At 47.1% G+C, this 24,036-nt stretch overlaps 1 protein-coding gene across 1 annotated transcript in view; it reads right to left on the bottom strand.

The window, feature by feature from the left end:
• LOC119451027 (DNA mismatch repair protein Msh6) overlaps nucleotides 1-24,036 on the bottom strand; it is a 383,914-nt gene that overhangs the window by 29,973 nt on the left and 329,905 nt on the right. Inside the window, exons 27-28 of the mRNA XM_037714459.2 lie at nucleotides 21,317-21,404; nucleotides 9,034-9,123 (exon numbers count right to left, since the gene is read on the bottom strand). Of these exons, the coding sequence (XP_037570387.1) occupies nucleotides 9,034-9,123; nucleotides 21,317-21,404 (178 nt within the window). The remainder of the gene's footprint in view (nucleotides 1-9,033; nucleotides 9,124-21,316; nucleotides 21,405-24,036) is intronic.

Here is a 24,036-nt window from a genome sequence, read left to right as displayed (position 1 = left end):
TATAGTGCAGATAATCGCGACTCCGGCGACTTACGTTATAAGTGGTCTACACTGCATAAGGAAGCAAGCAGCAGCAGTCAATGGCAGTTCTGCAAAAGTGGGCTTCATGTGCAACTAATAAATGTTTGGTGTGTTGCTATCAGTATTGCTACTTTATATCGATGTCTTCGTGTACAGATGTGCTTTCCAGCTCACAGCTCTGCGGTGTGCTTGAAGATGCCCTTAGTTTATGTACATCAGTTTCACAGGTGCTTCGAGGACTAATACAAGATGGAATTTCTTAACAAAAATGGCTGCCTCGGCAGGTGCACAACTACCGTTCCATGTGCAAGATGCGAGCTGACAGCCAAGGCATGGGCAGCAATGAGATGACATGAGATGTACATCTGAAGAATTATGAACTTTAAAGCAGATATAAAACCCAAAGTCTTATTTTCCATGCTGCTGGCACACTCTATGCCCAATTGCAACGTGAAGTGAAGTTTATTCTTCTTTTCAAAGAAAAGAGGGGACCGGGACAAAAGGCGGTAAGGCCTGACGAGGCCCCGGTACCCATACAGTTGGCAGTAAAAAAAGAAAAAAAGAAAATGTACATATAAGGTGCCACAAATATGTCAAAAACAATGCTACAATGCGCACAGTGAAACTTAATTAGGGAAAAAGACAATCATGTGCAAGGTAATACTCAAGCATACAAAGTCATACACGTACAAACACAATGCATACATGACTGGTGAATTAAGACAAGAAATATGCGACTGTACTACTTCAGGGTGTCTACCAAGTTGACATTTTCAGATTCCCTGAGTTTTCCAGGTTTTCCCTGAGTGATTTTGCTAAATTCCCTGAGTGAAACGGAACTTTCTTTTACATCAAGATGGGCTGACACCATGTTGCCTGATGCTGTCACTCTTTAGTAAGCATGTTAAAAAAATGCGAAGCATCAATTGCGATAGCAAATTAGTAGAGAGCTTTACGGAGTAAGGATAGTAGTTTTATTGATCAGCTGTATAAACTTAGACATGCAGCAGCACCAGCAATGCGCCGAACTGTTGTCGACGCCGTCGGCGTTTTGCCCGCGTTCGCACCGAACGCGCACGGCGCTGGTGACTGTTGCCTGTGCCTCTGGGGGCGGCTCCGAAGTTTTCGACGAGATCCGAACGGGACACTTGTCGAGCAGCGTCCGAAGTCTTTACCACCTTCTCGCCTCACCACATTTTTATATAAATACGCATTTGGGGGCGCAGCTAAACGTCACCTCCCCTCCCTCCCTCCATTACCACAGCTTTCGTTCCCTTTCAATTAAATTACAGCTAATTTAGGGACGGGCGATTAGTGGATTTGAGTTCGAAGCGAGTATTGATTTGGTCAAATAATTTCGAATCGAATAGTTTGAACAGTATATATTACATATTACAGTAAAACCTAGTTAATTCGAATTTCACGGGATTGAAAAAAAAAATGTCCGAATTATCAGGGTATGCCGAAAACAATAAGCAAATGCTTACTACGTCAGCACGATTTTATTAGTATAATGTATGAGCAAATCCTTTCGCTATTTAGCACAAAAGCAGTGCGGAAGCTGCAATTCTCGTCATCTCGTGACTGATTAGCTCTCGCAGCGGCGATTGAGGCCTCGCGACTTCCTTCGCAGCACGTCTGCGGCGCGCGCCATCATTTCCGACACGCTTTGCACTACCGCGCGCACATCCCGATAATTTTTTCGCCAGTAAGCTCACAGCCAACGTATCGCACGTCCATTGTGATGTAGCCGGTGCACTTCATCCTCGACAGCTTTGCCCCGAGTCAAACCGAAACAACTGCTTGTCGCAACCGCGGTCGCTATCGACACGATTATGAACGGCGACTTTGCCCACGATAGCGGCAAAAACGCCCGCGTCATGCCGCGAGCGGCAACGCATCATGACGCGCGCGGCAAAAGCGGCAGGAATCGGGGGCTTTTACGGCTTGCCGAGGGTGCCGAGAGCGACGAGGGTGACGTCACGGAGCCAATGGCAACCGGACCTCCGCCGCTCCGCGCCGGGTTATCAATCGACGATTGTCGTCTCTCGCGGTTCTATCGAGGGATTTCTGGACGCTGTATGATCGCACCCTTTTCGCTCACGGTGATTCCGCGTTCCCAGAGCGCGCGAGATCATATCGCGCTGCCGCGCGGCGAGACGCGATAGCCACGGTGGACTTCGCGGCAAGGCGCTGACGCGCGGAAACTTGCCGCTAGTGTGACCATACCCGGCCGACGCATGCACCGAGTCAGAACGAAACTACCGTTCCCTGCAACAACTTCAGACGAAATCGCGGTCGCTATCTATGCGATCATGGATGGCCACTAGCAGTAGCGCACCCAGTATCTCTGCCAGGGGGGGGGGGGGGGTTGACAGCTTGTCAATACCATCTAAACAGCACTAATTTCGATTTCTTCACGGGTAATTATTTGTCAAAAAAATGCGCTTTTTGCAAGTGTGCAGACGATTGCGCGTCTTACATCTTAGTTGCAGCACTCAAATGCGTAAGGAAAGAAAAGGGGTTAAACAAAAGGGGGGGTTAAGTCGGCCTCAGAGGGGGGGGGGTTGCAACCCCCGAATCCCCCCCCCCCCCCCCGTCGTTGCGCCACTGGCCACTAGGCAGCTCTTTAGGCACGCGGCCGACGTGCGCATTGAGTCAACACGAAACTAAACGAAACCGCTGCGAAAGAAACCGCGGCAGCTATCGACGCGATGATGGGTGGCGACTATGAAATCCCGCGGCCAACGCGTTGTTATGCGCGGCGGTAAACGCAATAAAGGCACAAATAGGCACGAAGCGTTGCGTCGTTGCTGTCATTCACGCACGATTTCCGCTGCTGACTATGGCCATGCGGACTCCGCCGCTTCGTTTCGGTTGTGCGCTAGCGCCGTTTCTGCTCTTCTGCGTCGCACATTTCAGGCTCTTTAATGCAAAAACATATAGCCTTGAAAAAATGTTCCAGAAGCCAGGGGAATTCATATTCAAACGTATAGCTTCACTGGCTTTACTCAACAATAGAACAATAACAAAACATAGACGTTTCGCCACCTATGCGGGTGGCATCGTCAGTACACAAATGGCGTCCCATGAAAGAGTACATCAACTTATATCTTGCCGTAAACATCCGGCAAAGGACCACGATTACTGTTGCATGCATTTTGATTATGACGGATGAACCATGATTCGATGAATTTCCTTGGGCCCCATCGTTGTTCCCGTGCCAGCGTCGTCACATTATCGACTAATTCCGTCTTGGCACGTGTTGAATGTGTGGCTTTGGTGACGTCCCTGACGTGTTCCTTGATGCGAGTATGACGTCGTCGCCCGGTCTCACCGATGTAGCAGGCATCACAGTCCGTGCAGTTAACTTTGTACACAACTCCGCTTTGTTCGTCGGAGGGGGTGCGGTCCTTTGGTTTTGGGAACACGTTAGCCAATGTGCGCATGGGTTTAAACACAGTCCTAACGCCCAGAGGTCGCAAGGCCCTACGCACAGCTTCTGACACGCCGCAGACATACGGGATGCACACAACAGATTTTTCCTTATTAGCCCTGCTCTCGCGAGGTCTTTGCATGCGGCGCCGCGTGTCATCGACAAACCGCTGAGGGTAGCTCCGTTTATTCAGGACAGTGGCAAAATTAGCTTCTTCATGCTTCCTCAGGGTCTGTGTCGACGACAGCGCGTCGCAACGTGACAGAAGTGTACGGGCAACAGCATATTTGTGCTCCGCAGGGTGGTGCGAGTCAAAACTCAGCACATTGCCACTGTCGCAAGGTTTGCGGTATACGGATGTCGCCAATGAACCGCCCTCGTTCCGACGCACCAGCACATCTAGAAACGCCAAAGTGTCACCATCTTCCATTTCACACGTGAATTGAATGGCAGGATGAACACTATTGAGTGCATCATGCATAGCCTGCAGATTGTGCTTTTCTACAATGACGAAAGTGTCATCTACATAACGGCAGTACATTTTCACAGGGAAGGGCAAGGTGGACAGGCATATAGTTAATAACTATATGCCCTGTGAAAATGTACTGCCGTTATGTAGATGACACTTTCGTCATTGTAGAAAAGCACAATCTGCAGGCTATGCATGATGCACTCAATAGTGTTCATCCTGCCATTCAATTCACGTGTGAAATGGAAGATGGTGACACTTTGGCGTTTCTAGATGTGCTGGTGCGTCGGAACGAGGGCGGTTCATTGGCGACATCCGTATACCGCAAACCTTGCGACAGTGGCAATGTGCTGAGTTTTGACTCGCACCACCCTGCGGAGCACAAATATGCTGTTGCCCGTACACTTCTGTCACGTTGCGACGCGCTGTCGTCGACACAGACCCTGAGGAAGCATGAAGAAGCTAATTTTGCCCCTGTCCTGAATAAACGGAGCTACCCTCAGCGGTTTGTCGATGACACGCGGCGCCGCATGCAAAGACCTCGCGAGAGCAGGGCTAATAAGGAAAAATCTGTTGTGTGCATCCCGTATGTCTGCGGCGTGTCAGAAGCTGTGCGTAGGGCCTTGCGACCTCTGGGCGTTAGGACTGTGTTTAAACCCATGCGCACATTGGTTAACGTGTTCCCAAAACCAAATGACCGCACCCCCTCCGACGAACAAAGCGGAGTTGTGTACAAAGTTAACTGCACGGACTGTGATGCCTGCTACATCGGTGAGACCGGGCGACGACGTCATACTCGCATCAAGGAACACGTCAGGGACGTCACCAAAGCCACACATTCAACACGTGCCAAGACGGAATTAGTCGATCACTGCCTGACGAAAGGACACGTGTTCGATTTCGATAATGTGACGACGCTGGCACGGGAACAACGATGGGGCCCAAGGAAATTCATCGAATCATGGTTCATCCGTCATAATCAAAATGCATGCAACAGTAATCGTGGTCCTTTGCCGGATGTTTACGGCAAGATATAAGTTGATGTACTCTTTCATGGGACGCCATTTGTGTACTGACGATGCCACCCGCATAGGTGGCGAAACGTCTATGTTTTGTTATTGTTCTATTGTTGAGTAAAGCCAGTGAAGCTATACGTTTGAATATGAATTCCCCTGGCTTCTGGAACATTTTTTCACGTATCCGATATCGTTACGGATGTGCTCTACTTGGCCCCTTGAGGGAATACATCGGCTACGCGACGAAAATTGTCCGTCAGGACTGCCACCTACGTTTCAACTACAAGTGCCTCAATAACAACGTGGTTCCCAAAAGCCTGCACTGCCGGCCACTGGTCGACACACCCTACGGACGCAAGCTCGCAAGAGACTTCAGCAGGGGTTCCTTAAAGGCCCGAATTCAGGAGAACAAGCAGCTAATCATCCAGGCAAGACGTAAAGTTTATGCATCCGAGGCATATCTCCGCATGAAACTACGCGCTGCCGACTTCAGTGAGGTTCTCGAAGCAAGAGCAAGGGCGGAAACTCTTGAACGAGAGAAATGCACGCATGCCCATGACAAGAAACTGTCCGTTTTGCTACCCAGTCTTCCGCAACGACACACTGAGGCCACCAGCATACAAAACCTGTCTCGGAAACAGCTGTCCCTGGACCATGTGAGTGTTCTTTCAAGAGGGATGAACTTTGCTGTAGCACCGCGGGTGATTCCAAAACGTGACATTATTGTAGAAACGGAGGAATGCTTCCGTCACATGAAAGATACTGCGGCTGTAGCCCTTGCTCGTAGCCGCATTGTGAACATATTGGCTAATTCCAGAACGCCTCGTTCGAATCTTACTAGTAGTGAACGGGCTGCACTTGAGGATCTGAGGTCCGACCCTTCTGTCGTGGTCCTGGAAGCCGATAAGGGTAAAGGCATTGTTGTCATGGACCGAAAGGACTATGAAGGAAAAATGCAAGAAATTTTGGATGATCCTTTGCACTTTGAAAAGATGCAGCACGATCCTACTTTAAGTACTGAAAGACAATTAGTGGACTACTTGCGTAGGCTAAAAACAAAAGGAATGGTGGACCAGTCCTTATACCGCCGTCTCTTCTCGTCTGACGGGGCAACGCCGAGAGCGTACGGACTGCCAAAAGTTCACAAAGATGGCTGCCCCCTGAGACCTATTGTATCTTTTGTTGGATCTCCAACATACAACTTGTCAAAGTTCTTAGTTGAAATCTTAAATCCTCTTGCGGAGGATAATACGTTCACGGTTAAGAATTCCAAAGAATTTGTCACCGCGATACGTCAGCAGCAACTGGGTGACGCGGATGTTATGGCGTCTTTTGATGTCACGTCTTTATTCACCAATGTGCCGATAAAACTGGCTACCGATGTAATCGAGAAACGCCTACAAGATGATTGTACTTTGATAAGTCGAACTTCGCTGACTGTAGATGATATCATGATTTTACTGAGGTTTTGCTTAAAGCAAACATATTTCACTTTTGGCGGAACTGTCTACCACCAAATAGAAGGTGTCCCGATGGGCAGCCCTGTGTCGGTAATCGTGGCAGATCTTTTGATGGAACACGTGGAAACTATATGCCTGTCCACCTTGCCCTTCCCTGTGAAAATGTACTGCCGTTATGTAGATGACACTTTCGTCATTGTAGAAAAGCACAATCTGCAGGCTATGCATGATGCACTCAATAGTGTTCATCCTGCCATTCAATTCACGTGTGAAATGGAAGATGGTGACACTTTGGCGTTTCTAGATGTGCTGGTGCGTCGGAACGAGGGCGGTTCATTGGCGACATCCGTATACCGCAAACCTTGCGACAGTGGCAATGTGCTGAGTTTTGACTCGCACCACCCTGCGGAGCACAAATATGCTGTTGCCCGTACACTTCTGTCACGTTTCGACGCGCTGTCGTCGACACAGACCCTGAGGAAGCATGAAGAAGCTAATGTTGCCACTGTCCTGAATAAACGGAGCTACCCTCAGCGGTTTGTCGATGACACGCGGCGCCGCATGCAAAGACCTCGCGAGAGCAGGGCTAATAAGGAAAAATCTGTTGTGTGCATCCCGTATGTCTGCGGCGTGTCAGAAGCTGTGCGTAGGGCCTTGCGACCTCTGGGCGTTAGGACTGTGTTTAAACCCATGCGCACATTGGCTAACGTGTTCCCAAAACCAAAGGACCGCACCCCCTCCGACGAACAAAGCGGAGTTGTGTACAAAGTTAACTGCACGGACTGTGATGCCTGCTACATCGGTGAGACCGGGCGACGACGTCATACTCGCATCAAGGAACACGTCAGGGACGTCACCAAAGCCACACATTCAACACGTGCCAAGACGGAATTAGTCGATCACTGCCTGACGAAAGGACACGTGTTCGATTTCGATAATGTGACGACGCTGGCACGGGAACAACGATGGGGCCCAAGGAAATTCATCGAATCATGGTTCATCCGTCATAATCAAAATGCATGCAACAGTAATCGTGGTCCTTTGCCGGATGTTTACGGCAAGATATAAGTTGATGTACTCTTTCATGGGACGCCATTTGTGTACTGACGATGCCACCCGCATAGGTGGCGAAACGTCTATGTTTTGTTATTGTTCTATTGTTGAGTAAAGCCAGTGAAGCTATACGTTTGAACATATAGCCTTCGAGATTTATGGTTGATGTATGGTAGCCATGACGTGAAGCAAAGCCTCCGAGATTTGCACCGACCGTCCGTGGCTTTTGGCTGCCTATTCGGGACCGCTGAATAATTCGAAAATATTGAATCCATGAATTCGAATCGAAGCGAATAACGAACATAGAATTATTCAATGAAATATTCGACAATACCCTATATTCGCCCATCCCTAGAGTAATTTTCCCTAATAGAGGCACAAATTCCCTGAGTTTTCCCTGAGTTTTTCCAGAATATTCAAAATCCCTGAGAATTCCCTGTTTTCCCGGTTTTACCGGTTGGTAGACACCCTGTACTTGTCCGCAACAAAGATAGATAGAAAAAAAAAGTACATATAAGAAAACGGTGGATTACATTTTTTTTTTTAGATTTCAATTTGGCCTTCAATCAAACGTCGTTTCGTGTTTTTCTTAAACACATTTTCAGATAAAAAGAAATCATCAGTAAAGGAAAACTTGTTGAGGGCTGTGGGTACTTGAAAATTTAGCTTTTGTCTACCATAATTCGTGCATGTTCGTGGAACTTGTAATTTTACCTTACGAAAGTTGTAATTTATGATCCTGTCAGTTACAGAGTACAAGCGGTTTCGATGAATGTTTTGCAACAGCCGTAGATAATAGACTTGGTCAGCTTGTAGTATGCGATGTTTAACAAACAAGGGTTGTGTACGTAAATTTTGTGGTGGACCATAATAGCCCTCAACAGCCCGCAAAGGTCTTTTTTGTAGCAGCAGTAGTTTATGGTAGTTTGAAGACGTAGTCGTACTCCATACAAGATTACAATATGATAGTTTTGAAAAGAACAGTGCGTTATACATTGACACCTTTAACCAAACAGGCAAGAGTTTAGAAATCCTAAAAAGCAGACCAACAATTTTACTCAGTTCGGAAGCAAGTTTTGAGATATGTACAGACCAAGAAAGATTTTCATTAAACCACACGCCGAGAAATTTTTGAGAAGAAACCTGGCTAATTTTTGTGTTATCATAATAAATCTGTATAGAATAACGTTCCACGGTATTGATCGGCTTGAAGAGAATGTAATTTGTTTTATTTATATTTAAACTAAGCTTATTTGCGTATAACCAATCACGAAGCTTCAGTAAATAAGCTTTAACCATACTTTGGAGGGCAGTTAATGAGCGGGAAGAAAAGAAAAGATTTGTGTCGTCAGCGTACATTACCAGATCTGGAGAATTATGTATATCGGCTAGATCATTAATATATGTAATAAATAATAAAGGCCCCAGTATTGATCCCTGCGTAATGCCCCTAGCCCCTACTGTAATGGCAACGGGTGAATGTAGGTATTCAAATAAATAACCACCCGAAAGGTTTCCTTCCCGGGCGCTTTAATGCAGCAAAGCTCATCCCATGGCTAAACACAGCCAGACACTTACCTAGTTCGTCGAGTAACACCAGGGAGTGTTGGCTGGCATGCCGCAAGATCGCCGAAGTCTCGTTCACTTCCACAAAGAAGGTGCTCTCCCCTGCGAACAGAGAAGGCTCCTCCTTCAAGCGCTTACAAGGTTGAGTGACCTTGTTCAATCCTCCTTTTTGCAGTGTGCCAAGGGCACCTGTAGCAAGTGTGCACTTTTGAAGCAATAAGTGGACATTTCAATGTATGCATACATTTCATGTTTCCATTTCGTATTTTTTCTTCTTTCGAGTAATATGTTTGTACACTTCAAAAACATTGATAAACCCAGATTAGACCACACAACGCAAGATATGCATGTCTGTTAGCCTTCCGCCACACATCCCGTCAAAGAATTTGCCCGTTTCATATCATATGTGCCTTCAAATCTCTACTCCTCACGCGTGCATGCCCCAGCCACACTAGCGGAAAAAACGCGTGGCGCGGAAGCTGTCTCGTGGCAGCTTTTTCGTGCTGCGGGAAGGATCAGTCCTGGACTGATTTTTTGTGGCATATCGCACGAGAGCTGCAAGCGAAGACCAATGAGAGCGGCCCCTTCAGTGACGTGCCCGTCGGAAACTGCTATCATGCGGACCCGCCCGACCACTCGTTTCACACTATTATCTGCTCGTGTCAGCTCTCCCTTGTATTGGTTGGCTTGGTTTGGCGTCTGCGCTTGTTTCGATTGTCAAGGTTTTTGGAGACAGTGTGCCATATTCGATTCTGTAGGACAAGACGGACCCTGAATACAAGAACACGGAAGCAACACTCCGTACCAAATTCTCCTTGTCTTTTGAACACAGTGAAGCCGCAACAGAAGGGAGCACACCAACACAATTATGATCAGTGGCAATGACCTCGTCATCTTCATAAGACATGACTCACGTTAAAATTGAAGGACGAAGAATGTAAGTACAGCGCAGATCTGTCGGCAGACGAAAGAAAAAGCATGCGACATCTGATACCTACACGCAGAGTAAAAGAGAAGAAGCGAGATTTCCATGCTGTCACGTGACTGCCGCAGCTGCTTTTAGCCGCACGCATTTTTCTGCTAGAGTGGATGGGGCTTAACACTATCATATTTTTATTGTTTCTCAAAGCAATAAGCTTAATCAACCTTGAAACCCCTTGAATTCGTCTTGCATGTTTTATCATGACACACTCTCCAAGGCCGGAATTCTCAAACTGGGTTCTGCGAACGGCATTCAAGGGTTCCTAGAGCAGTGAGAATAAATCTTGACCCCATCCATACACTTCCACAAGTTATTGATATACAGAAGAAATTCTGAATTGCATTTTAGATTTAACGCAGTCATTGCATGCCACATTGGCACTTCAGTATTCTGCAATTAGCATGAGACCCATGCGGCAGTGGTGTGGAAGGGCTGAGCGTTTTTGCTTCATGCTCACAAGCACAGTTTGTAACATGCGAGCAGTAATCAACTCGGAAGTTTTGCAAGCTGAGAGCCACTTGTCTGCCTGGCAATATTGGCCTTCTAAGTGGCATATTGTAACAGACACATGGGGTTTGATTCACGCATTATTTGTGGCTCAGGTGCTACCGCACTGCACCTTTTCGTACTTAACACGTGTGACACATTTCTATACGCATGAGGGGCTCTGCTGCATGCCGGGCGATGTAGGCAATTAGGCTTATCATTGTGATCAGTATGTCAAAGATCATTATGCAGCACAAGTTACATGCAATATTTGTTTGCAAAAAATAAAAAAAGTTTGTGTTCAACCCTGTTTGCGTGAAGACACCGTTAATGGCGCACGGTGCCTAGAGCGGCAGCCATATGGTCGGTGTGCACTGCACTACACTGCGCGGAGCGAGACCAAAAAAGCTTGTCTGTGTATTAGTGGGAGTTCCTTACCAAGAGTGATGGCCCTCGAGATGAATAACACACCGAACCAAACATAACTGAGGCCACACGGAAATGCAGTGGAGGTGCTACTCTAGCTAGGAGGAGCCCAAGGCCATCCCAGAGACATGCCGGCACTTCAGTGCTCAAAGTATTACGCATGCAGCATCCCCTCTGTTTCCCTTTTCTGCATTAGACCTTATTATGAATCTGTGTATAAGCACATCAGTGGAAAAGGGTTCCGCATAAGGTTGCCAACCATCCCAAATTTAGGGGGACAGTCCCGACTTTTTGTAATATTTTCTTACCGAATAACAATAAATAGACCAGATTTCCTTTTTATTAAACTAGGCTCGGTATCCGTGCTAGTTGTATGGCGACATTTTAATGTAGGTAAGCGCAAATAAATCACGAACAGCAGAAAAAATGAGGAAATATAGGGCGCTACTTCCAACTAAATTTATTACACAATAAAAGCCATATGTATGAATTCACCATTCATAGCCAGAAAGTTGGGCTAGTTGGCAACGAGCATAGTAAGACATGATTTCTAGCGTTGCAAGACAAGGACTTAGAAAGAACACGGGACCGCACTAGTTCTTTCTTTAGTCCCCTGTCTTGTTACGCTAGTAGTCATGTCTTATTATGCTTGTTACCAACTAGCCTAACTTTCTGCCTTAACTATGTCACTTTCAAATACAATGGGCCCTGTCCTTCCACCTTTTCTAAATATTAAACCTTCAATTACCTATGTTAACCTCTTAATTGGCGTGGTCCCCTGTTCTTTCTTTAGTCCGTCTTGTTACGCTAGTAATCATGTCTTATCATAGCCACAGCACATGTGGCAGAGAACATTAATCATCTGGATAATTGACCAACACCATTGCCCATCGAGGCGACGCTCGAGCCACACACTCAGATAAATATCACGCCCACATGGAAAACAATGCCGTAACAACAAAAAGATTGTAGCTCAAAAAAAGGGAGATTGCTACAAAGATAAAAAAATAATGCAAAAATTGTATAAAAAGAAAATAGCGCTATGAAACCCTAAAAACACTTCCCCAAGAAATAGAAAGTTAAAACAGGTGGCAAAAGCGGTGTAAATAACCTACTAGGCACCAAAAAGGCACCACATGTGTAAAAAAGTATCTAAGGAAGAGGAAAAAGACCGGAGAAGACAAAGAAGAGAATAATCAGAGAAGCTGGTGCACTGCAGATATCCTTTAGTTTTGCAGATAATAAATTCTTTTTTTAATTCCATACAGATCGTTTGCGCATCCTTCTTTTTTATGGTCTGTTGCACTGTCATAAAACTTAAAAGCGGTTTTTTGTCATGTTGCTAGTTCTGCTGAAGGCCCTAACTGTTCACAGTACCCCTATCTGTATTGGTAGCCATGTTATTAGGCAATTATACTGCACCTTTTTTGCCAAAAATCGCAACAAGATAGGAAAAAAAAATGTTTTCAACTTTTTTGCATGTACCTGACTGCAAGCTTCTGGGACTGACAGGATCAATGGCCACCTGCTGCCCCCTACCCTTCTTCAACCTCCCACTCCCCTCAGATGAACATTGAAGAATATCTCAGGTTGTGCTTTCACACATACATTTCATCACAATGTGCATATAGTGACAGGTGCGGAAAAACAAAACGGGCACCGACCGAGGTGAAAATACGATTTAAAAACTTGATGTTTTGGTCCCCACACAGAACAAGGCTTCAGTGAACAAGGCCCCCGTGTTGGGGCCGAAACGTTGCTTTTATTGCGATAGCAATTATATGGACACTTCAACCGGATTTCTGCCGTCGCCGTCGCCGTGAGGTTCCGTATAGATAAAATCTTCGCCGCGCGCCGTATGCCCCAGAGGCAGCGTGCGGGGACGCGCGCTATCACGGAGAGCGAACGCACTCAATCTCCCACGCGCAAGCAAGGAAGCGGAAAGCCAGCGCCGGAGGGAGCGAGCGGGGGGGGGGGGCACTTCTCTGCCAACAACCGCGCTCGTCGCTCGCCCGCACAGTCTCTTATCGCTCCCACGCGCACGCAAGGAAGCGGGAAGCCAGCGCTGGAGGGATCGGGGGGGGGGGGGGGGGGGCACACTTCTACTCTGCCAACAACCGCGCTCGTCGCTCGACCGCACCGTCTCTTATCTCCACACGGCTCTGACCTTTATGCGCATTCGCCGCTCAGTTTCCGTTGAAGCGATAGACCGCACGTACCTTCGCCCGCTCCTGCGGCGTATATATCCGCTCGCTGCCAGCGTTTTGACGGTCGTTGTCTGCAGTCATTCAGTGTGATCTATTCATGTTTGTTTGTGCGCGCTCACACCACGCTTCTTCAATCAGTTAGTAATAGTCGGGCCACATTTTCCAACGCACGCTACACATGCAATGCTGCCCGGGTCGGCAGTGCAGCGCTACAGGTGTGTCCCTTCGCACGCGCTGCCCACGGGAAGCGCTTCTCATCAACACCACCGTTTCACACGCGCCTTCTCGTGGTCATCGAGTCTCTCTTTATGTCGGTCTACTTACGCCGCAGCACACCTGCTTACTTAATCAGCTCATGTTTACTACAATTCATATTGCTACCAAAGCCGCTCACCTTACTTCGTATGACATTGCTGTGTTGCTATCGCATTCATCGCTTCGCCCTTAGGGCGAAACTGTGACATTTTTAAAATAAATTTTTCCCCTCAGTAGGCGTCTGTTTTGTTTTTTGCCATTATTCTTTCTGACCAGACGAGATTTCATTAGACTCTTGATTTCATCAGTACTGGCATGTGACTGTGCTCCTCTAAACCTGCATCCTAAACCCCAAACAGTTGTGCCCTGCGGACATAAGTGGGCAGGATGAGTACTGTCTATGAGTGTGCATACACAAACGCCTTCTACTTCCAGCCAATTTGAATCAACGTCTTTTTGCATCTGTTCTGTGACAGGAAAGCTGCATATGGATAGGTTCTGGCGTATAGCGTCCGCGGATAAAACAACGCGTAGAACGACTTTCTGCTCCATGTGCGTGGCGGTTTCCCACCAGTTGGGCCTTAGCACAGGTGTCAAAACGGATGATGGATGGCCCATTGTTACACCCTTCGCTACTGCCGACGCCTCTTTCACAAGTGTTGCGATACTCGGCGGCGGCACGTCCTACCAATAATTGTGCCCCTTTATCTCGCGATGTGAAGATCGCACTAGCACTGTTATCAGAAGTTGCCCTTTGGATTCACTATGGGACAGACACTCGTTTAACCACATCTTCCAGGATCCTGACAATGCCGTGCAGTGTGCCGTGGCTATGAACGCTGTGGCTCATATGCTAGTCTATGACGATGGGGTGGACTTGGCGCAGCAAATGCACTACTTGGCCATTGCGCCGGGCAAAAATAAGACACCGGTGTCCTTGCTCTTTGACGGACATGCCAAAGACGGTCAATATAGTCAATAATGATAATATATAAATTCACTACAGAAATATTCACTATAGCAGACCCACTATAGTCACAGCTTCGCTGGTTTCCATCTGTAAGAAATCAAGCCTCCTGATGCATAGAAAAAAGGTGTTTATAAAGAATAAACCGTGAGACAACTCCGTGGGAAGCTGTTGTTGCGCCTGGTCCGAAGCACGAGAGAGCTTCGTCCCCTTCTTTGTCGATTTTGTTTCAACAAACTGCCCTGCGCAGTAGTTCCCAAAAAGCTTGATTCCAGCAGGTACAGGTGTTGAACGGCCCGTTTAAGGGGGGACACGGGTTGTGGCGACAAAAAATCGCGAAAAAACTCGATTTTTTTAAATTGCATTGTTGGAATGTACAACTATTATTGCACCTATATTGTTAATTTCATACCGATAATGTCAATATTTTAGCCGCAATGATGCCTTACACGACATGTACTAGCTGAATTTCAGGCTAAACTGACGCTGAAACGGCACATTTTCCGAAACGCGCGCCTGCTCTTCCACGTGTGCTAGCGCGGACATCTTGGTCTCATTTGAAAGAGCCGCTTTTTGCCTTCAAATTCCCGCCAGAACGGGCCCCATTCAGCTATTGGCCACTTTAAAACTGCGCGCCAAAAAAAGGTACTAAAACGCTCTCCTATTCGGCACTTGGCGCACGTGACTTGAGCTTGCCTCCCAATTGGCGGAACGGCATGGTCATCGTCTGCTGCGCGCTTGGAGACGCGCATTGAGACGCGCCATCTTGCCCCAGTGTCAGCGAGAAAGCGTGCCGCGTAGTCGAAAACGGTGCGCAAATTTCGCACGCGGCACAAGTTTGGTGCTAAAAAAGTGCGACGGACGCTCATCGAAAACTGCAAGTTTTGCTCGATGCCGCAAAACGACCAGGACGCCACAACCTCAGCGTTTGATGCCCAAATCGTCGATGCAGCAACGGTAGGCCTAACGGCCGCAGCGGCTGGTGCGATTCAGAGTCCGTCTACCGCCAAGCCTTCGACCTTCACTCGCGGCAAGATACGATCTACCGGCAACCCTCAGAGCTGAAGGAGGAAGCGGCGAAAGCCAAAGCGAATCTATCGGCGTTATCTTCCGCTCCAGCGACGGAGAGGAAACGCGAGTTCGTGGGTGACAGTACCGACGAAGCACTTCGCCCGGCTGATGGGACTACGTTTACGATTGTGGATTTGAGTGCAGTGAACACTTTATTAACGTTTGCGACGTGCAAAAACTGCAGTGGTGCTTTCGAAATCGTCCGAGACGAGCGGGAATACGAACTCGCTGTGAAGCTGCATTTTATGTGAGCAAACTGTGGAGAGACTCGGTGTGGAGCTCGCCGCGCGTTGATAGTGCCGAGCGAATGAACCCCTTTGCTGTGAACGTTTTGGCTACGCGTGCCATGCAGGCAACGGGCAACCGACAGACCGCGTTCAATGACATTTTCTCGTTGATGGACATCAGCCGTCGGGCTCTTCACACGAAACCGTGGCAGAGCTACGTGAAGGCGAAGCTGACGCCCGCGGCCGATCGCGCGGCACGTAATCTGACGAGCGACTGCGCGCGGTCGATTCGCGAACTTTACGCCGAACTGAACGTGGGCAAAGCAACAGAAAACTTGCGCCAGTCCCCGAAAAAGCGGCACACAGGGGCTGGAAGTCAGCAGGACTACATGTCTGGTGCCTACTGAGCTGTTCCAGCTGTAAATTTGCAAATAAAAAGGTTTTGCATGTTTTCTCACTTTTCTCAAAACTTGTTTTTGGGTGACTTCACCAGATTGTCGGAGTGATATCTCATGATCTAGAACAGCTAGAGCAATAATTCTTTCCTTAGCAGAAAGCCTAATCTGCATATTACAAAGTGCTGAGAGCAGAATTTCAAATTTCTGCACATGTATGTTTTTATTTTATTAATTTTCTTTTGTTATGGTAGCCATAGGACAAGGAAATAAATTTGATCACCTGCAGAATGGCTAATTATTATTTAATTTGAAAACTTTTTTGCAGCATTGCATTTATTGCATATTATAGTATCTAGCTATGAAATAATATTCACTTTCTACTGAGCAGTTTTTTTTTTCATTGTCTCCGGAAACAATAGAGCGACAGATTTGTGTATCTTCTGAACAAATGGACCTACAAGAAAAATTATTGCATATTTGAAATCAGCACGAAAAACTAAGCAAGCCTGATTATTTTCATCAGAATTGGCCATAAGATGCAGGACATAATCTCCACAACCCATGTCCCCCCTTAAAGGTAGGTCCAGCCGGTAGTTTCTTTCTTCATTTCCTTAAAGACGCCACACGGGGATATAACATAAGGGGTGGGATTACAACAATAGTTAAAACAATATTAGTTAAGGTGAGAGAATAGTTGACACTTTTTCCGTGAATGAAGATGAACTGGTGATGGCAGCGATATCATAAGGAAGACCGTTCCAGTCTACAACTACGCGAGGGAAAAAAGACGACACTTAATGAATGACCAGTGCGAGGTGATCTTCATGCTGGTGGTGAAATGTATGGCGGGAGAGCGAGATGACTGCAAAAAAAAATCTGTGAAATAAAGATAGGCTGGCGATGCGATGGCGATACGAAACGGTTGGTAAACCGGAGTCTGCTTTTAAGGATGATATGCTGATGCCGTAAGAATATACTGAGTGAATGAACTTAGCAGCGCGATTCTGTACGGCTTTAAGAGTGTTAGTGAGGTAAATTTCATGCGGGCACCAGATGGCAGCAGCGTATTCAAGTTTAGGCCTGATGAACGATTTGTAAGCTAGTAGTTTTACGTGGGGAGGAGCGTATTGTAAGTGGCGTTTAAAACACCGAGCTTTTTGTTAGCAGAGGATTTAACGTTATTCACATGCGAACATGTCAAGGTCGTGAGAAATAGTGATGCCTAGGTATTTGAAGGATTTAAGTGGTTTAATAGGCTTGTTATATAGTACATAAGAGAACCCGAGGAGATTTCGACAGCTGGTTATTGACATAGCTTTGCATTTAGAAGGATTTAGTAGCATTGGCCAGTCTTCATACCAATTTTGAATATTGTTTAGGTTGTTCTGAAGCAATATTTGGGCACTGATGTTAGTTATGGTACTGTAGACAACACAATCGTCAGCAAATACGTGGGTATGACTAGAGACATTAAGTGGTAGATCATTAATATATTATTAAAAAAAGGAGGGGTCCTAGCACAGAACCCTGTGGAATGCGTGATGCTACGGGAAACGGATTAGAAACATTGTTATTTATTATTGCGATAGCAATTATATGGACACTTCTACCGGATTTCTGCCGTCACCGTCGCCGTGAGGTTCCCTATAGATAAAATCTTCGCCGCGCGCCGTATGCCAGAGCGGAAGCGTGCGGGGACGCGCGCTATCACAGAGAGCGAACGCACTCAATCACCCACGCGCAAGCAAGGAAGCGGGAAGCCAGTGCCGGAGGGAGCGCGGGGGGGGGGCACTTCTACGCTGCCAACAACAGCGCTCGTCCGCACCGTCTCTTATCTCCACACGGCTCTGACCTTTATGCGCCGTGCATTCGCCGCTCAGTTTCCGTTGAAGCGATAGACCGCACGTACCTTCGCCCGCTGCTGCGGCGTATATATGCGCTTGCTGCCAGCGTTTTGACAGTCGTTGTCTGCAGTCATTCAGTGTGATCTATTCATGTTTGTTTGTGCGCGCTCACACCACGCTTGTTCAATCAGTTAGTAATAGTCGGGCCACATTTTCCAACGCACGCTACACATGCAATGCTGCCCGGGTCGGCAGTGCAGCTCTACAGGTGTGTCCTTTCACACGCGCTGCCCACGGGAAGCGCTTCTCATCAACACTACCGTTTCACACGCGCCTCCTCGTGGTCATCGAGTCTCTCTTCATGTCGGTCTACTTACGCCACAGCACACCTGCTTACTTAATCAGCTCATGTTTACTACAATTCATATTGCTACCAAAGCCGCTCACCTAACTTCGTATGACATTGCTGTGTTGCTATCGCATTCAGGCGAAACTGTGACATTTTTTTGCACAAACTGTGAACGATTAGTAAGAAATTCTTTTATCCATCTTAATATGTTAGGGTGAATATTCAACTGTGAAAGATTTACAAGCAGGTGTTGATGAGGCTTTTGCGAAATCGAGGAAAATTGCGTCGGTCTGTGTATTAGTATCGAGGTCTCACTGTAGATCATGAAGAAAGATGGCCAAATGGGTTTCACAAGACAGTCCCTTACGGAAACTGTGCTGTGATGAATGAAAGAAATCATTTGAGTCACAAAAGTCCATTAAGTGAGAGAAAATGATATGTTCCATGATTTTGCAAGGGACGCTTGTTACGGAAATTGGGCAGTAGTTTAGTGGCGAGTCTCTATTACCTGATTTGTAGACCAGAAGGTACAGGATCCAGTCTTGCCATCCCTTACTCTATGGAGCTCTTCTATTCGAACAACGCTCCATAATTGCCGGGGCTAGCTGGACTCTTGTAGAAGGATGAGGTAGCTGTTTTGTAGGCGTTTCTCTGTAAGAGATCCCTTTCCGATGCACTTCTTCAATGCCAGCTTGACAGACCTGACAAATCTCTCATAAAAACCGCCTAACCATGGTGCATGATCAGCGATAAATTTCCATTTTATGTGATGGTTAGCGATGTAGTTACCAACTTCGTCATTTCTCAATGATTGCCACAGTCTCAAAGCTCTCTCTTTCTCTTCTTCAATGCTAAGGCGTTGTCGGAATATATAACAGAAGGAAGTCCCCGCCACGAGACAATGCATCGGAAAGCGTTGAGAAAGCCTGTGGTGGTCATGTCTTCGACTAGTTCGAGGTGAACAGCTTGAATAGGCGCACGTGAACAGGCAAATATACTCTTTGGCATAGTCATCTAGATGTTTAATGCAGAGGGGACTGGCGAAACCTAGTCCCGTTAGTTGAAAGGGCTCCGAAATGGTCACCCTTTCAGGTGGTAACAGTGCAGTTACATCAGAGAAAGGTTTGGCATTGTAGCATTGGCACACGATGCATCCTCTGATGACCTTCTTGACTAGCTGCCATCCTCGTAATATCCAAAATCTTTTCCTTATTTGTACAAGTGTATCCGAACTCCTGCATGAAGAAGTTGTCGATGGTGCTGCATGACGAGGCGCTCGCAGTAGTAGTGGTCCTTTGGTAAGATGATTGGATATTTTTCATCGTAAGATGAGAAGTTCTGATATGGTACTCATCTTTCAGCATGCTGAGGCCTTTGAACAGTTCCGCATGATGCTGCAGTTGAGGTGTCGTTAAGCCTCCAAGGAATCTGATGACCTCGAGTGCTTGGAGCGCTGGGAAACCTAGTAATGGAGTAGACTGCACCACATACAGTCGCTAGGCACTTGATTTTCCTTGCCAGATGAGTACTTGAAACGGTTGACCTGGATTTGTTGTCCACTTTGTCGAGCTGCGGAGGCACTGTAGGGAAACCTTCCGTACCAGAGTCGACCTTGAAAGAGGCAGTAAAATTGTCTACCGTGACGTCTACGTACTTGGCGTTCTCAGGCACCACTATCTGCCTATCTCAGGCAGATAGTAGCAAGCTCGGTAGACTTTGCTTTGCGGGACCTCAGCGAAACGAACTTTCTTTCGACAGTGATTGCAGAGCGACGCACGTGCTGGGCATTCTGAGCGTGGATGCAACGAACACGCGCAGAAAGAACAAGTAGCATTGCCGGAGCGTTTCATTCTGGGAAACGAGTCTCGCTGCCTGGCATACGAGCGTCGAGGGGATCTACGAAATTTGGATGTGTCTAGTTGAACTGGCGTGGAACCTTCTGCAGTTCTTGTGGCCGCTTTTTCTTTGTCGGTGTCTTTCCAATGACGTGCTTGAGTCGAAGCGTCAATGTGGAGTTACGGCACAGCTGATCCGAGAGGCGAGTGTCTACTACAAATCTGTCCTGCATGAGACGCTTTTCGACTTGGGTCGACGGGTAGTTGCAATGCTTCACTAGTCTGCACAGTTCTGTCAAGTAAGCGTCAACGCTTTCGTCTCATTCTTGAGTACGCTAGTGAAAGCGAGAAGATTCATAGAGCTCGTTAGCCGGGTGAACAATGTGCTCCGTGAAGCGCTGGTCTCGAAGGATAGCAGTTCATCGCCAGAAAGCAAAATAGTGTCGAGCAGCGGACGAATATAGGGGGCCCATACAGTATAAAATTGAATGTACTTCCACTTCTATGGAAGCATGGCAAACTCCAGAGACAGCTGTGTAGTCTTCATAACTTGTTTTCCACGTTGGCCAAGACACAGCGTTGGTGAAGTCAAAGGCGTCATGTTGCCGAAGAGAAATACCGAGTCACTTGGAATAGGAAGTGTGATGCAGGCTAGCTATGGTTTATTCTGCCGTGTAGATCTTCTGTAGATAAAGGCGAACGAAGGCATCCATTCGGCCACTTCTGACACCAGGTCGAATGATGAGGTGGCTCGAACGTTGCATGCAAAGAAGAGACGCGTCTACCCCCGTGAGCATCGCAACATCAAGGGCCTTTATTTTTGCGTGGCAATGCCGGCCCCGACACAGGCAGCGCTACCAGACAGCTCATAGAAGCAGAGGTGGCGACCACAACAACCCTGAACAAAATGAAAGAGCAGCCGATGCAGCACACCTGCTTTAAAAATGCACTTCTACAGAAGAACTCTGAAAAAGGCACCTTCCTATCTCGCCTACTGACCCAATTTTAATTCACTGATATCATGAACCCTGGCCTAGATTCCTTGATGGAGACCAACTCAGGCCCAGAGGCCAATTTTTCAACATAAATAAAAGATGTTTACACAACCCAAGAGATAATTATCAAAATGTTTATAGCATTTCAAAACATGTCCAAAATAGAGCCAAAATGCACACAAGAATTTCTTATACAATTTCGGCTGTGAATAGACGAGACCAAGCGTCATCTGCTAAAAATAAGGATCCTCACCAGAAGTGATTCTGTCACTTGCTCCCAACCGAGTGAAGATGCGGTCAACAGGGGTGAGTTCACAGGCATCTGCTGGCACACGAGCTCCCTGCAATCAGCAACCACTAGTGCAGCAACAGTCTTCTCTAATAGCCCTTTCAGTCACGCATATGGTGTTGCCTTTTCCATCAAAAAGCGAATGAGTCACGCTGCACACTGGTGCGACTAATATTCGAGCCACAAATAAACGTAATGAGCGCACATCTGACGTGAACATTACTAAAAAAAATATGTTGCAAGATGCATGCCTCCACGTTTACAGTGTAGGTATGCTCTACGTACGCATCTTCTAGCTTACGATGAAAATAGAAATTACTTGACGCATTCATCGCCAACATTCGCTGCCCATCTCTCATTGTAATGTGGTGTGGCACAATTCTACAAGGTCAAGCACACATTGTGTCTAGTTATTCATCACGTTTTAATGCCAAATAAAAGTTGTGCTTTCTCTGCAAGGTATTCGTGACTTCCTTTAGCGCAACTCAGTTTGAGTATGAAAGGAAAAAGGGACAGGTGACAGGGTGAGCGCTCACCCTGTCACCTGTCCCTTTTTCCCTTCATACTCAAACTGAGTTGCGCTAAAGGAAGTCACGAATACGATGCACCAACTTGCCCAATCCGCAGTACTTCTCTGCAAGGTTCGCTAGGGTGGCTGCAGTGCATCTCTTGCTATAACGTGCCTTGCTGGTTCATGAAAGCTTTGTGTACACCAATTCCCACAGTGCGTGGAATCTGCACTATTTTTTATTGCTATTCATTTACCTTTTTCATCATGCATGTGCAGGTACGTATGTGTGACAGATTCTGAAGGGTAGGTTAAAACTGTTCGATATAAACAATACTTCCATATACCACAGATTGAACTGAACTTCTTGTAACATTTTCATATATCGCCAACCAACACAACAAAGGCTACAGCCCCTTCGTTTTGTGTAGAAGAATTTCTAGCACAGCATTTGACACTACATTCCATAATGTTATTGTGTCACCAAGTATGTCATTTCCAGAAGAAACTGTTTCCCATGTCGCCCGCTGTTGTGGCGACATGGAAAAAGATGTTCGCACCTGACCTTCTTACTGCACAAGCTGCTGACCTCCGCCGTCTTTTGGAAACTTACCGCGTCATTTTTTACCTTGACGACCGCCCTTTAGGCCAGATATAGGTGGTCACCGATCGTATTTACACCGATATGCCACAGGCCACATCGCAAGGGAGACAATTACTGCAGCCGAGGAAGAGCGAAACCTTCGCTGTGATGAACACTGCCTCATTGTTTTGCCCCAGTGATTTGCTGTAGACTCCGATCTGCCCAGGCGGCTTACGTAAGAACACTTCATGTCACCGCAAGGATGTCAATTATATTGCTTGCTGTTTTAGAACATTGCCCTTATGACGTTATATTTGGCCTAGACTTTTTATCCTCCCATTCAGCCCTCTTTGACTGCACGTCTAGGGTCATTCAGCTTGAGCTACCCCACGGCTGCTATAGTCCACCTGTCACACTGCCATGGTTATGCTCTCCCGAAGACATCCGCCTGTCCCCCCAAGCCACAGCATACGCGACGTCGTTTCCATCTGTTGCTGAGAACGTCTACGTGCTATGTCCCACCACTGATATACTGCTTCAAAGGAATTTGGCCATCCCCCATACCGTGCTCACTGTTACAGGCAATCAGACTTTGCTCCCTCTCCTCAATTTTAACTGCTGGACTCAAATTGTTCCCAGAGGCATGTCTTTGGGCGATATCTTGCCTGTCAACGATTGCGAGATATTGGCACTTGACGCTGAAATTCCGCCGCCTTCTACAGGAACCTCTAATTCACCGACTCTCACAGACGAACTTAGCAAGATGTTCGCACCTGACCTTCTTACTGCACAAGCTGCTGACCTCCGCCGTCTTTTGGAAACTTACCGCGTCATTTTTTACCTTGACGACCGCCCTTTAGGCCAGATATAGGTGGTCACCGATCGTATTTACACCGATATGCCACAGGCCACACCGTCTTTCACATGCCGAATGACAGGTGATACGAGAAGTCGATAAGATGTCGACTAAAGGCTTTACCAAGCCATCTTCCAGTCCGTGGGTGTCCCCTGTCGTCCTTGTCAAAAAGAAGGACGGCAGTTGGCGCTTTTGTGTCGATTACCGACACCTCAAGAAAATCACTCGCAAGGATGCCCACCCCTTGCCGCGTATTGATGACGCTTTGGACTGCTTGCACGAAGCCAAGTACTTCTCGTCCATAGACCTTCGATCAGGCTTTTGGCAAATATCGGTAGATGACATGGACCATGAGAAAACTGCCTTCGTAACACCTGACGGCCTTTATCAATTCAAGGTTATGCCACTCGACCTTTGTAATGCCCCAGCTACCTTCGAAAGAATGATGGACTCCTTATTACGTGGCTATAAATGGTCCACATGTCTGCGTTATCTAGACGATGTGATAGAGTTTTCACCAACTTTTGCGAGTCATCTCAGGCCTCTGTCGGCTATTCTTGCTGTTTTTCGATGCGCCGGCTTGCAATTGAACTCATCTATGCGCCACTTCGGATGTCGTCAAATTACCGTTCTTGGCCATCTCGTCAGTGCCGCTGGCGTTCAACCTGACCCAGACAAGATTCACGCTGTCCAGAACTTTCCTGTGCCATCTTCTACCACAAACGTAAGAATCTCTA

Source organism: Dermacentor silvarum, chromosome 4, assembly GCF_013339745.2.
Source record: "Dermacentor silvarum isolate Dsil-2018 chromosome 4, BIME_Dsil_1.4, whole genome shotgun sequence".
Classification (NCBI taxonomy): Eukaryota; Metazoa; Arthropoda; class Arachnida; order Ixodida; family Ixodidae; genus Dermacentor; species Dermacentor silvarum.
Note: the sequence above shows the minus strand (reverse complement) of the source record. Positions and strands in the feature narration are given on the sequence as shown.